The 16,286-nt window shown below is 40.0% G+C and overlaps 1 protein-coding gene across 2 annotated transcripts in view; it reads right to left on the reverse strand.

Moving 5' to 3' along the window:
• The window catches only part of adcy3a (adenylate cyclase 3a), a 72,242-nt gene that overhangs the window by 4,827 nt on the left and 51,129 nt on the right, over positions 1 to 16,286 (reverse strand). For both annotated transcript variants that reach the window (XM_076736190.1, XM_076736189.1), the window contains exon 20: positions 6,266 to 6,390. In XM_076736190.1, coding sequence (XP_076592305.1) covers positions 6,266 to 6,390 — 125 coding nt within the window. The remainder of the gene's footprint in view (positions 1 to 6,265; positions 6,391 to 16,286) is intronic.

Here is a 16,286-nt window from a genome sequence, read left to right on the forward strand (position 1 = left end):
CTGGATCTGTCACTTCCTGGACTCAGTCACTCTGGATTCTCTGCCTAATCTAGATTCACCCATTACACAATCTTTCAATATCCATTAAACTGTTAACCTCTCATCAGTCTCCTGTCTTCTGTTTGAGTGTGGTATTTTGGGTGCTATATGCTCTGAAACCTAAAGGCACAATTCTATCAACATGGACCCAGCCAGCTCAGATAGAGAGATTGTGAATACACAACAAGCCCTGCTCCATCACTGATGGTTGTTGGGGCAACATGTACAACATTTGGAGTCATTTCATGCCTAGCAACAAGCCATATGGAACCATAATAACTCAATGCAATCCCTCTTCGTCCAATCAAGCCCCCTCTCCAACGACCACACAGACCCCCACACAGTCCTCAGTTCAGGCAGCCTCAGCCCCGGCCCTGCCTGTTGTCAGAGAGTCCCACACTAAGGACCTGGAGACATTTTCTGGAAGTTTGGTAAATGTTGTGGTTTCCTTCTCCAATGCAACATGATGTTCAGTCAGAGACCATTAAACTTTCCTTCTGACATCTCTAAGATCCAATATGTAATAGGGCTGTTAAGAGGGTCAGTGTGAGAATGGGCAGAGGCATGTTATGCTAGAGAACAGAGGGAGAATTTAACGTTTGAGGGCGCTCATCACTGAAGGCTGGAATATGTTTTACCTCCACAACTATGTGGGGAATGTGGTTGGAACATTGCTGAATCTCAAACAGGGGATTGCAGTGTTCTTAAAGGAAAATAATGAACCAGGGCGTTAGCAGTGTCGCTACTAATTGAATCAACGAAAGACTTGAATCTTAGATTTTTAAAATATAGATAACACCAAAATTTGTAACCTTGGATGTAATCCAGGGAGTTAATCTCTCCAGACTAGTGACCATCATATCTCTTCTTGTTTTAGAGTGGACTAATAGGATTTAAATTTCAATTATAGGAAAGGAGTTGATTTGTAGTGAAACTTTCTTTTAAATATATATATTTTCTTAAGTATCTTACCAATGAAGGGAAGACTAGATATTGGCCTTGGTCAGTGCATTACAATCTACATTAGGTTTTGTCGCATAACTGCCATCTAACTGATCCTTCTCCCTTGCAGTTCCAGCTGCAAGGAGTTAATTATCATTTTGACTGTTTACAGAAAGGCACTAATGCAGGGGAGGTGATGTCGGACCTGAAGCTTTCCTTCCCCCCATTCCTTCAGGAGGACTGGAAATGAAAGGATTGCCTATCAGCTGAACTCTTCTCATGGAGATGCTATTCTTTTTTTTCTTTTTTTTTCTTTTTACAGCTCCACACCAGATGCAGGCATTAAAAATGCCTGAATGGACAGTTTGCAGGCCTCAGAGAGACCCCAACAATCAGATAACATTGACAAGTTGTAAATCAGACATTCCTGTAGCAAACTGCTTCTATGTCTGTGTGCTTTCTTTTCTATCACATCAGGATAATGCAATTTACATGTTTGATTCAACTTTAGATGTTCCCACAGCACTAAACTCAGAATTTGTATGGTATCAATGTTTTGCCTGTGTTTCTAGCTTATAAAATGACAAATCTATGATCTTAGTTCTCCTAGAAAGTTTTTCTGAGTTTCTACCAGGGAACCATACTGCCATCTAGAGTCTAGTCGCGATTAGGTTTTGGATATTTGACATTAGACAATTATAATTAGTAGTGCTCAATTCGGCAAATATAATCTGCCTTTCCTTGTTTCTTTGTTCTATTAGTTAGTTATGCTATTAGTTGATATATGTAAGTATGAGTATTGAAGAATGTTGTCATTATTCATCAAAAGGTGTCTGATGCATGTTGTGAACGATGTTGAAATGTCATTGAAAAATTGATCATTTAAAATATATATGTTTGACCATAGTGAGAAGCAGATGAGTCCATCGCACGCAATCATTAATTAATGTTTTCTTTCTATAAGATGAAATCACCGCGTTCACCTGTAAATCATTCTACATACACCAAGGTCTGTTCGTCACAAAACACACCCCGGAGCACCGAAATTATACGCCCTGCAGTGTGCATCAAGCTCTCACTTCTTCTTTGTTGGCATGTTATTTTAATCTTCTGTCTACTTTCGCTGCATTAAACCACATAACTTTTTTCAGAGTTAAAGCCAATCTCTTTTTTTCTTTAACCATTAAAGCTGAATCACGTAAGAAGATTTTTATTGATACTTTCAACAGTCCATCAGAAGTGTTTTCAACTTTATTTTTAACCGAGAAGTTTTACGGCCGTCAATCTCTTTGGGCCGAAGTCTTGCAGCCAACCTTAACCCATCTGTCTGGGTCAAATAGCAATTGATGAGATTGATTTTCCATTAATTTGTTAATTATTATTAAATCAGCATTTAAAGAAAATAATAAATAAGATCCTTCTGAGCTGAGGAAGGTTGGTGTCCCTTTTCATATTAATGAGTGCAAACATTAGACCCACGGGTTTAGCGACTTGATTCCCCTACAGTTTCTTTAGTAAGGGTTTTATTACAGCTGTTTTGAAGGCATCTATGAATATGACTCTTTTAAATTTTTGATCTCATAAATGGACTGTATTTGTTTAGCGCTTTTCCAGTCCGATGACCACTCAAAACGCTTTTTTACAAATCAAATCTGCATTCACCCGTACACACAAACATTTGTACAGTAGTTGTGAGCCACCTGCTCATTACAAGTGTTAGCCATTCAAACACACAACACACACACACACCGATAGCACAGGGGGCAATTTTGGGGTTCAGTATCTCGCCAAAGGATACTTAGGCATGAAGTATTGCAGTAGTATTGCAGAAGTATTGGCGAGGCCAGGGACAAACCACCAATCTTATGATAGGTGGATGACCACTCTACCTCCTGAGCCACAGCCACCCCATTCAGCCTTGAAAATTGAGCCTTGAGCCTTAGAAATAGTTAATTCTAATACTGACACATTATTGAACTGTCAATGTTTAACCCTGTTGTTATGACTAAATCCAGAATGTTTCCATGCTTATGAGTAGCTTAATTTACATGTAGGGTAAATTCAAAGCTGTTTGCTGATATGACTACTGAGGTCTCCATTCAGGATTAATCTGTCATATCTGTTGTTTGTTTGATGTTGTGTGTTCAAGGAAGCGGCATGGGGTCTGTCTAATTTCTGATAAACCACCTGACTGATGATGTCTGTTGTTACCATTATTTAATAGTACATTGATTTAACTGCGCTTCAGTGTGGCAGGTTTAACTGACTCCTTGATGGATGATTGTGGAGGAGGTGGGGAGGGGGGATGTTGGGTCCCTGGAGAATGTGATGAAGACAGAAAGCGGGACTATGGATCCCTGACTGGGACAGAGACATTTTCTGAATGCCTGGGGTGATGGAAAGCAGGTGAGGCTGGAGAAATACAGGCAGTCTGCTGATGTCCACTATCCTTGGCACTTATCTGTGCATACTTGTCTTGGTACAGCATGCCAAGAGGATGACACTGTTTGGTGCTGAGCAGTTTGTAGCCAGTGATGTTTGTTTGTATACCATCAGGCTTAAAGTTGTCTTTGCAGTTCCAAAAGATATTGAAATTGTCAATAAAATGCATCCCATAGTTGGGGCATACTACTTCTGGCCCTCAGTTTATCAAATGGCCTTGGACCTCAAAGTGGTTTGGGCTATTTCTTGGATTTTGGTTAGCCTTAACGCTAGTGGTGTGATTAGTTTCCCTGGCCTCAACATAATTAGTATTTGCTGTTTGTTGTTAAGAGTCAGTGGGTCATACATTTTACAATGAAAGTTTGGGTGGTGGAGTGAGCGTTGATGCCATCTGATTTGATTTCTTAGAGGCCAAGTCCTGGCTGGAGTTGATACTTTCAGTATAATGCCAGTGCTGTGCCGGTAAGAAATGTCATTAGGGAAGGCAGGTTTGGGAGCCTCAACAGCTGATACAGTGGTGCTAGGACACATTCTGGGCAGCCTGTCAGCCAAGTCCATGACAGGATGCCCCACAGTTGATCCCATCTATAAAATCTGTAGCGGCAATTTTTAGCACCCTGTTCAGTAGCTGCGACAGAGTCAATGACTTTTAGTGATGTGTCGGTCGTGAACGAAACGGCTCTTAGAGCCGGCTCTTTGAAGTGAACGATCGGAGCCGGCTCCTGCTTGGGAGCCGGAGTAGGAGCCGCTTTGGTTTTTTTTTTTTGTTTTTTCTCGACTTTTTTTCCATTCAAACTGCACGTGATTGGTCAACTACATGATGTGTGGTGGCTTCTGTGTGTACGCACTGAGCAGGAGTGGAAAGGAGAGGAAATGCAGTAAAATTTGATATAAACTATGTTTTGCACATTAGTAATTAATTTTACATAAAATTTTACATTATTTTGGTAATAAATAAATTTAAGCAACAAAAAATCTGAAGAGCCACTTGGGAGCCAAAAGAGCCGGCTCTTTTATGAGAGCCGAGCCGTGAGAACCGGCTCTCTTAAAAGAGCCGGAATTCCCATCACTAATGACTTTGCCATTCTCACACATTTGATGCAGTGTTTCAATCTTATTTTCAAGCTGTGCAATTGTCTCAGTCAGTTGCTCACAGTCTATGCAGCTCACAGATTTTGCAATCATGTCTTTGTCCTGCTCCCAGGCTTCCAATCACAGAGGCATAATGGAGAAGTAATACGTGATAAAAATATTGTGGTAACCTTCTGTTTCTTTCAGAAATTTAAGTCACAGTGATTTATAAATATCCAGGATCCACTTTCTGTAACCTTTGGCAGAAAATACAAAGATATCAGTAAAAGAATGTAAGCAAAGCAGAGAGCGAGACCTTTCACTGAAAACAGCTGCCTGTACTTCTTATGCTTCACTGTCTGTACTGATGGAGGGGCAGTAGTTTTTTTATTCTTTAAACAACATAGGAGGCAGTATCATCCTTTGTGGCAACAGTGTCCTTCAGTACAGTATATGCAAGAGACCTGCTGTGTCTTTGCCCAGCAAGAACTGTCTTATTTGTGTTTTTGTTTTTTGTTTTTTTTTTAATGAAAATGTCATTTTGCAAACTTGGAACAGTGGTGAATCTTTCTCCGAAGAGCCGGCCTACCAAAATTCCTCCAAGAGCACATTGACGACTCATCCAGGACATTACAGAAGAACCTACATGAAAATCTAAGGAACTGTAGACCTTGTTTTCCTCAGTTAATGTCATTGTTTATGATTCCACCATAAGAAAGACTGGACAAAAAATTGTATTAATGGGAGAGTTGCAAGGAGAAACACTCACAACCAGGAGGAATATACAGGCTTGTCTCACATTTGTCCACAACACATTGATGACACCTAGGCCTTGTGGGATCATGTTCTGTGGACTCCTGAGTCAAAAGTAGAACTTTTTTGAAGTTACATCCTGAAGTTACCTGTTACATCTGGTGTTAAGCTAACAAAGTATAGAAACCAGAAAATTCTGAGGGAGAATGTCTGTTCATCAGTCCGTGATAAGAAGCTCAAATGCAATTGGGTTACGCAGCACGACAATGTTCTGAAGCACAAGAGCAAGCCCACCTGTGAATGGCTCAAAAGAAACAAAATTAAGGTTTTGGAGTGACCTATTCCTCGACCAAAGTCCTGATTTGAATCCAATTGAGATTCTGTGGCCAGTTCATGCTGTGTGCCTGAATTATAAAGCAATTTTGGAATGAAGAGTGATGGATGGCAATTACCTTTTCACAACCTTTTTCCTTCAATAAATGAAATGTTAAGTTCATCATTTAAAAACTGTATTTTGTGTTTACTCAGGTTGTCTTTGTCTCACATTCAATTTTGTTTGACGATCTGAACCAACTGGGTGAAAAATAGAAGAAATCAGGGAGGGGGCAAATGCTTTTCAAGGTATGTCATTTAAATACAAAATTGGATTTTGCCCATTGCAGTTTATACTGACACATATGTTTCTTGAGTTTCTTCATGATCTTCTTTCACAAACAACAACAAACAACAAACTTTACACATTTTCAAACAGTTGTGGCACAAGAAAACTATGGGGGAAACTAGAGTGAGGTGAACAACATCTGGTCATTATATGTAACTCTACACAAATAACAAGACTGTCTCTCCAAAAAAACACTCTAGCTTGGATACATTTACAGAGGATAAACTTCGATGAAAACATTTTGTTGGAGCAAAGGTTTAAACCCACTCTCAAAAAATTCATTTTGAGTGTTTAGAAACAAATAAAATAAACAGTGTTGAGTAACCAAGATATCTGTAGTAAAGCCCTGTGCTGTACCTGGATGTTTCCCATAACCCCTGTGGACTCCATGCGACTGGCCACGTTCACAGTATTTCCCCAGATGTCGTAGTGGGGTTTTCGGGCACCAATCACTCCAGCTAACACTCCGCCCTTATTCAGACCTGGAGGAGAGTGTTGACACATATGACATGTAAGATTATAACTGTTAAGACTATACTTGTGAGAGCCTGGCTTATCATTTACCCAACCTGGGTTTTAATTGTAATGTAGCTCTAAACCTAATTCCTTTTATTATCCTTTTATTTTATAGTGCATCTTTCAGTTACAATAACATATTCAGCAGTTTTACAGCTGAATATTACAGCTGTATTACAGCTTTATTACAAAATCCAGTAGGACAAGCAACTTCAGCAGTCAGACTAGCAGACAGACCTTCTGTTCTTTAAAAGAACCATATCATTGATTTTACAGGTTTTAGCATATCTACTCTCTATATATAACAGATATGCATTTAGCAAATGATGAAAATCATATGAAAATCAATTAGACTCTTGAAACTTGGTAGTGCTGTTTAAGTGCAATTTGTTTTGAAGGGTCTGCACTGCATTACCCCACAGCAGTAATGCAACTCTGACAAAAAGAAATACAAACACCACACCACATTGCACCACATTGAACATCACAATGTGGTGCATTATGAAACTGTAGAAAATGTCAGGAGTCGGTTAACTGATTTTCATGAATGGCTGGAAAAATAAAAATTAAGAAATTAATTGTACAAATCAAAAACTATACAGCACTTGAAAATGTTTAGCAGACATGTAAGTAAACTTGGCTTGTAGTTAAAACAAGAAACATGCAGAAGTGAAACAGGAAGTGACAATGCGAAATGTCTGGATCCATTGTACTGTCAAACGTCGAAGTTGAATAAGGGTAATAACTTCAACATTCAAAAACCTCTCTGTTGGCTTGTGAGTTTGCCTTGTGTACTCTTTCTGTTCACTCTGCATGAGTCATCATTCCCAAGATTTCAGCACTTCATTCATTCATTCATCTTCTATACCCGCATATCCTTTTCAGGGTTGCGGGGGGCTGGAGCCTATCCCAGCTGGCAATGGGCGAGAGGCGGGGTACACCCTGAACCGGTCGCCAGCCGATTGCAGGGCAACACAGACAGACATACAGACATACGACCATTCACACTCACACTCACACCTATGGACAATTTAGAGTCACCTTCTGTGGGAGGAAGCCGGAGTGCCCGGAGAGAACCCACGCATGCACGGGAAGAACATGCAAACTTCACACAGAAAGGCCCTGCCCGACCCGGGGATCAAACCAGAGACCTCTGTGAGGCACGGGCACTACCTGCTGCGCCACCGTGCAGCCCGATTTCAGCACTTGAGTTGGCAAATTAAATGTGTTATCACAGTGATGCACAAGACTATGGAAAAAAGACCCAATAAGTAACAAAAAAACAAAAAGATTCCTTAAAGCCACACTATGTAATCAGCTCACAGCCCAACACTGAAATTGATCACTTGTGTGGAGGAGTACCCTAGTCTAACCATACTGACACCAGAAGGTGGATCCATGGTGTCTAAGTGAGTCAGGCAGGGGAACTGATAAAGTCTCAGACATGTGCCTCAAGTGCAGAGAGAAGTAGGCCTTCATTTGAGACAGGCTTATAGTAAAGATAGGCCTTTATTCCTAATTTCACCTGTATATTCAATTATAATTCAGTTCAACTGGATCACCTCAAATAACTGGAAACAAAATAGTTTGAAGAACAAATGTTTTATTCTGACAAAACATGTTTATCCGCATCCTGGAGGGAGCAGAGGGCTTCTGAACCATCAAATTCATGACAGAGTGTATTTCCAAGATTATGAGTGCCAAGAACTTTCCCTTTCCAGTAGTGACTAACCATACTCATGATCGCTAGTGCTGAAACAAAAAAGGGAGCTCAGCCAAGAACCATTATCATCTGATTATACTATTATGCACAGAAAAAGAGAATTGTAGGCCTCGCTAAGGGACAGACAGCAGCAGGGTGACTAGACAGCTACTATTCAGGAGTCTCCCAGCTGCTCCTCCTCCTCCTCTGGTAGCTGGTTTCTGTGGTTTCTGTCTGGGCTTGTGATTTCCCATCTTGTTTTCTATATTTATTTAATTTTCTTTAAACTTTAAAGTTTTAATTTTTGGCTGAATTGGGCATGTAAAGACATATTTTATGGACAAATATTTAAAAGTTGTGGATGACCCTTGCGACCTCTGATATTTCACGGATACACTCTGCTCTGGCCTACTGACAGAAAAAGCCTGCTTCGGCCTACCAACAGAAAAAGCCTGCTGCAGCTAAAGCTAACTAGCACCAAGATGCCTCCTTTCTCCACAGATGACCTCTACAAACTTCTGCAGCAGGTTGCAGTGTTGGACACTAAAGTTCAGCATCTGGAAATAAACGCAGAAGTGAATGGACCTTGTGGAAATGACAGCACTTTGCCACTGACTCAAAACAGCGGACTGGAGAATGCTAACATCCAGCTAATTAGCTCTGATACAGCTCCCACGAAACAAAAGGGCTGTGTACCGGGTAATAAATCTGCCAGTATTAGTCCTCCCTGGAATGCTCTCGGGGAAAAGCCTAAGAGTAAATCAGTTGATATGGGGAGACGTCCAACAGGTAGAACCCAGCGCCCAGAGATCTGTGATCATCCTCCTCAACACCTGTGCAGAGTAAGACACAGCTGTGGATAAAAGCTAAAGGAAAGATGAGCAACAAAGCTCCCAAACCAGCTAGTGTGCAGTTACAAAATCGGTTTGCTCCACTACTGCAGGACCCTGGATCTCCAACTGAAAACCTGGATAACTTCTCAGACTCACAGAGAAGGGTAAGGCCTGACAGGAAGTCAGAAGCTAGAAAGCTACAAGGAAAGCTACTGACTGGTCCTGAGACTCTGGTTGTTGGTGATTCTGCTATTAAAGATGTGGGAAGCATGTACAGCAGAAACACAAAAGTGTTGTGCTTTCCTGATGATACAGTCTCCAACATGACCGACAGAATCCTCAGTATTGTTGCAGAAATTCCAACTTTGAAATACCTTGTACTGCACACAGGGGCAAATGATATTATGAAACGACAATCTGAAGTGCTCAAACAAGATTGAGGTAAACTGCTAAATGCAGTGAGTTCTCTGAATGCTGAAGTCTTCTTCAGTGGGCCTTTACCACCAGTCAGAGGAGGAGGAGAGAGATTCAGCAGATTGTTGGCAGTAAACAGATGGCTTTCAACTGCATGTGATGTCCATTCAGTGCATTTTATTGACAATTTCAACTTTTTCTGGGACCGCAGACATTTTTTCAAAGGAGACGGACTTTCCCTAAACAAGTCATTAGTAAAACTTTTTTCCTCCAACCTCTCTTTCTTCCTGCGTAACACTGTTCCAACTCCCAAGGACAAGAGACAAGAGGAATCCAAACAAAAGCAGCAAACACCAAAACATGAAGGAGAACCAACTCTCCCCCTGCCTGCATGCTCTAACCATGAGGGATGCCAGAGCAAAAAAGGGGATGCCTCATGTCCTCCGCCAGGGGCCACTGCTCGTGAGGATTCACCGACTCCAACCACTAAAACTCCACCTAGGTCACCATCTCCAACTGCCCAAACGCCATCTAGCTCATCATCTTCACTGGGTATCCCATCACCCTCCTCCCCCCTGATGGAGTTCACTGACCAATTGAACAAACTTGTCAGCACTGGTATCAGGCTTACTCCTCGCCCATCTGGGATCCTATCCCCCAAAATTCCACCCCGCCCCCTACAACCACCCTGTCCCCCTCCACCACCACAGCGCCCACGGGCATCACCTTCACCCCCTCCATGGCTTGATCTGAACCTACTCCAGTCCCCTAGTAAGAGCCCAGCACAGCCACCTATTTGTGTTGATAACTGATGTGTTCTGGGTCCAGCTTTTAAGGCAAATGTTATGCCTGACTTTTCCAAGGAAAAGCCAGGGTCCATTGTGCCGGAAGCCTCATTGATTCATGTCTCAAAAGGTAGGAGGAGAAGATCGGCCTATCTGTCCAGAAACATCACATCATCGAATTTAACATGTATTCCATTGTCAGCCACAGTATGTTCTAAAACATGGGGATGTTGGACTTTTTAGCACATTTAAGTCTTTGGCAGGCAAATCATTCTTAATCAATGACTTTATCATCGAGCACAAGCTTGATTTTATGTTTTTAATTGAAACTTGGTTAGGACAAGATAACAGCGCAGCAGTTCTCAATGAGTCAGCCCCTCCGAATTTCAGTTTCATAAGTGAAGTAAGAATGCATAAGAGAGGAGGTGGAGTCGCCATTTTTTTAATGATAGCATTCAATTCAATAGAGTCTCTTATGGTCAGTTTGAATCTTTTGAATATGTTGCCATTCAATCTAAGTCTCCCTGTCGATCAGTCTTCATAACCATCTACAAGCCTCCAAAATATAATGCAAAGTTTTCCGATGAGTTTGTCAATCTACTGTTTGTTGTTTGTATTGATTTTGACTGTGTTGTGTTAGTGGGTGACTTCAACATTCATGTTGATAATCTCAAAGATGGATGTGCTAAAGAACTTTTAAACATCCTGGATCATTTTGGCCTATCTCAGCACGTAACACATTCAACACATAACAAAGGGCATATATTAGATTTGGTTATTTCCAAAGGGCTTAATATCTCTGAGGTTGTGGTGACGGATGTTGCTCTTTCTGATCATTACTGTGTGTCATTTAAAATGGCCACACCTGCTATTCTTAACAAAAGTGGAACAGAGGTAATCAAAAAGCATTATATTATTACTTTATGTTCTTCCCAAGTGATCGGCAGTTATTTTCATATGTTTTGGGAGTGTACCCCTGTGGTGGAATTTTGGAAGATGGTTGCATTTAACTTATCCAAGTGGTTCGAGATCAGGTTGCCCTGTTCGCCTGCTACACTAATCTTAAATGATTTGTCAAGGCTGGGTTTGACACACGACAAGAAGAGAGCATTGCTGGCGGGAATTAAAGCTGCAAAAAAACTAGTTGCCACACGCTGGAAACCTCCACACTTACTCTCCTTCCAAGCATGGTTTTTAACATACCTGGACATTGTTTATTTAGAGCTGTCAACAGCTCGAGTACATGGAGCCAAAGAATCCACAATAAAGGCCTGGTACTCACTTCTGACTGCCCTCCACGCATTTCAACTGTAGTGTATGTTGGAAGCTTGGAGTCAGGATCCAGGGAGTGGGTGGGATGTTTCTGGGGGTAGTAAAAAATTTATTTTTCTTTTCTTTTATGTTGTTCTTCTTGCTTTTTTATTTTTCTAGATTTGTTGTTCACTTTCCACACATTTGTACATATGTTCAGGTATGGGTCTATGTGAATAGATATTTTTTGACTCATTGGTTTACTATGGATCTATGCCTTTCTATATTTTTCTGACAAAATCAAATAAAAAAGTTGATCACAAAAAAAGCATTATATTAATGATAATACCTGTGCAGTCTTCACTCAGTCTTTCACACCATCACCAACACTGCCCTCAGCTTCAACTGATGACCTTGTAAATAGTTTCAGTTCCAAAGTTATGACTATTATTGACTCCATCGCCCCAGTTAAGACAAAAGTTTTGTCAGGAAGGAAAAAGGCACCTTGGAGAAACACCACACTGGTCAAAGTCCAGAAAAGAGTCTGCACACAGGCAGAGCGCAGGTGGCAAAAAACCAAACTCCAGGTTCATTATGAGATTTACAAAAACAGTCTCCACACCTATAACCATGAACTAAAGAAGGCAAGGCAAGCATTCTTCTCAGAGATTATCAACAGAAACTGTAATAATGCCTGCACTTTGTTTTCTGTTGTGGATAGACTGACAAACCCCACAGCATCAGTCCCTCCTGAGCTGCTATCCAACAAGTCATGCAATGATTTTGCAGCCTTTTTTACAGATAAAATTTCAAGGATAAGACAAACAGTGTGCAGCTCCAGCTCAGGCGAAATGATAAGTCCATCTGTGCCTTCTTGTTCTGCAGTTAATCTAGGACATTTTAACCTTCTAGATCATACAAGGCTGACAGAAACTGTATCACAGTTTAAATCCACAACATGCTGATTTGATACACTGCCAACAAACTTTTTTAAAAATGTCTTTAATTGCATAGCTCCAGATGTGTTGCAGAAAATAAATAATTCTCTTCAGTCTGGTCACTTTCCCCAGGCCTTGAAAACTGCAGTAATAAAACCTCTCCTAAAAAGACTAATCTGGCTGCTTCAGTAATAAGTAACTACAGGCCAATATCAAATCTTCCCTTTTTAGGAAAAATTATTGAAATGGTTGTTTTTCAACAAACGCATGCTTTCATGATGCAGAACAATCTTTTTAATGCATTTCAGGCTGGATTTCGTCCACACCACAGCACTGAGACTGTACTTATCAAAGTTTTAAATGACATACATCTGAATAATGATGCTTCCAAAACCTCAGTCTTAGTATTATTAGATCTCAGTGCTGCCTTTGATACAGTTGATCATGACATACTTCTTGACAGACTGGAAAAGTGGGTGGGACTTACTGGCACTGTACTACACTGGTTCAAATCCTATTTACAAGATAGAGGCTACTTTGTGTCAATTGGTGAGCATGTGTCTGAACGAAAAAAGATGATGTGTGGGGTGCCACAAGGGTCCATTCTCGGACCACTTCTTTTCAATATCTACACGTTGCCCCTAGCTCAGATTATGGAGCATCATAATATTTCTTATCGTACTTACACAGATGATACACAATTTTATATTTCTGTGTCATCATATGACTCCAGTCCCTTACTTTCACTGAGTGGGTGTATTCATCAAATTAATGAGTGGATGTGCCAGAATTCTCTTCAGCTTAATGCAGATAAGACAGAAGTGATTGTATTTGGCCCCAAAAATGAAAGGTCAAAGATCAGTGCTCACCTTAATTCCATGTCACTGACAACAACAGATAAAACCAGAAATCTTGGTGTAATTATTGATTCTGACCTGAGTTTTAACAACCATTTAAAGCTCCTTACCAAATCAGCCTACTATCACCTGAAAAATATAACCAGAATTAAGGGATGTCTGTCCAAAGAAGACATGGAAAAACTTGTTCATGCATTTATTTTCAGTAGGTTGGAGTATTGCAATGGAGTCTTTACTGGCCTAAACAAAAAATCAATTAGGCAACTACAGCTGATTCAAAATGCTGCTGCATGAGTCCTTACAAACACCAGAAAAATGGACCATATCACACCAGTCCTCAGATCACTACATTGGCTTCCTGTGAGTCAAAGAATAAACTTTAAAATCTTACTGTTGGTCTACAAAGCATTAAATGGTCTAGGACCAAAATATATTCTAGATTTATTTACTCCATATGAAGTATCCAGATCTCTCAGGTCATCAGGGACAGGTCTATTGTGTGTTCCCAGAATGAGAACCAAACAAAGTGAAGCAGTTTTCCGTTATTATGCTCCTCACCTGTGGAACAATCTCCCTGCACACCTGAGGTCTCCACCAACTGTCAGCTCATTTAAATCAGGGTTGAAAACATTATTATTTGCTACAGCTTTTACTTAAAGTAAAAATATTTGCTCAATGACTTTAATCATTCTAAATGCTAAATTATTGTCTTTTACTGGCTTCTGTTTTTAATTTTCCTTTAATTGTATTTTATTTTTATTTTTATATTCTCTTCTGATCTCTTTCTTTCTTTCTTTCTTTCTTTCTCTCTTTCTTTGAAATGTATATGATTTTAATGTATTTTTAAGCTTCTGTAAAGCACTTTGAATTGCCTGGTGTATGAATTGTGCGATACAAATAAATTTGCCTCGCCTTTGCCTTGCCTTGCCTATGCCTGATTAATGTATCCAGTCCATGTTGGACATCAAAGTATGACTGCAGTTCATAAGTGGTAAGTCTCCAACTTCACCATCAATCAATGCTGATGCCTGGATTAATTTGCTGGCTAACCTGCTGCCAATGTTTGCTCATACAGAATTTATTCTGTCTTAGTGTTTGTTGTCAATACACTTCTACCCTAATTTGAGATGACTTTGCAAATACATGTCCAGGGGACACCCTGTTTTTTTCCCCTGACACAGTGTATTAACAGTTTTATGAGTCGGTGTTTAATTCAGCATGTATCTGATCTACCAAACCACCATTTTAGTGAAAAATTTTAATTTTTGAAACAGTTTGCCTCTCCTTCCCACAGTCTTCTCCAACTGAAATAGTGCAGCTAACCAGAGGAGGATGGTAGGGAGTTGAGGCAACAAAATCCAGCTTTATTTTTATGGATTATATATTGATGCCAAACTGACAAGAAGACTGTTGTTATATGACACCTTTTATCTTGGGTTTCGAGAACAATGTATTTTTTAATATATTTATATATTTTTTCAACATTTCGTCACCACCACAAAAACACTAGGTAACTGCTAAAGTTTGATAAGGTTGTCAGACATTCATTGACTGTGGTAAGTTATTAGTTTCAGTCTAATGTGCATTTATACTGATTTCTGATGGTGGCTGAAAAGTATAATCATCACCTAATTATACTTTCTAATGGTAATATGCAGTACATGGTTACCCTTTGTGTGTATTTTTTAAACTATTTACCAAAACATGATGTGCTTGGCATTGTTAATTATGACTCCAGATGAAACTTGAAAGCTCAGCATTCCTGTTTCCCTTTCTTTAGCTTCCCTTCTTTGAGCAACATTAACATTTACAGACCCAGTAAAAGCTAATATCTCTCTGTTTAAATTTGGCCTTACATTTTGTCTGCCACGCCCAAATAAATTTGTATGCATCATAGGCCAAAGTGTCCTCGCCCTAAAAATGACTTAATCCCAGACCCGTTACATCATGTTTAAATATGGACAAAATATACCCGCTGCCTCCTACATGCAGAATACACATTTCACATATTGAGTTTAAAAAGGTAACATTCAAAACAGCATTGCTGCTTGACTATCACTTAGGCACTCAGTGTATTAAGAAAGTTAGAACACTTATTTTTTCATGTTCAGCGGTACAAGATTTTGCAAATTTAAGACAACTAGTTGAGCAGGACAGAGCTGTAGCACTAGATTTGAAACAAGTGTGGGTACATTTTGTGCCATTTGGCTGGGGAAAGGTAAGGGAGGCTGGATGGTTCACATTTCCCTTTATTTGTGTTATTTTTTTTCTTATTGCGGCAGTTGCAGTTTTATTTACATTGTTTGATGTGATGTGGCTACGTTGGTTTATCTGGAGTTAGAAATGCAATGTTACTACACACAATGCTGGGGACAGCTTGGTTCAACTTACCACCTTGAACACAAAGGGAATGAATGGCATTGAGTTTTGGCACATCTCAAAAAAATGAAACCCACCTGGGAAATCAAGATCATGGCCATCTACACATAACAAATATTTGATCGCCACTAGACTGCAAAAAAAAAACAAAAAAACATGAGCATTCAAAAAGGAGTGCAATATCTTTATATATGTTTTGTGTCTTATCTACAAAACCAGTCACTGGAGATTCTTAGTACTGCATTGGAAGGCAATTTGGTGGTTCCTTTGATGGAAGGGCAGGTGAGAAAAGCTCTGGAAAGAATTGCATATGGTCTCCACCTGTGCCCGGCATGGCCTCATTCATTTCCAAGTGTTGCATCGCCTTCATTTCTTTAAAGCCAAATGCTCTAAAGTGTTCCCAGATTTAGACTCTACCTGTGACAGATGCAGACTCTCTCTGGCAATGTCTTAATTTTCAAACCCTTGACAGATATTTTTAAAATGGTAATTCAGCCAGATCCCGTGATAGTCATTTTTGATATAATGATAATAATAATAGTCTTTCTGGAAGTAAACTCAAACTAACAAAATGTATTACTTTAGCACGGACATTGATCTTTCTGCACTGGATGAATGCTCATCCGCCAAGCTGGATTAAGTAGCTGAGGGAGGTGCTGCACAAGTCAAACTTGCATTCACGATATGTGGCTCTTCTGATAAC

This window comes from Chaetodon auriga, chromosome 8 (genome assembly GCF_051107435.1).
Source record: "Chaetodon auriga isolate fChaAug3 chromosome 8, fChaAug3.hap1, whole genome shotgun sequence".
NCBI lineage: Eukaryota > Metazoa > Chordata > Actinopteri > Chaetodontiformes > Chaetodontidae > Chaetodon > Chaetodon auriga.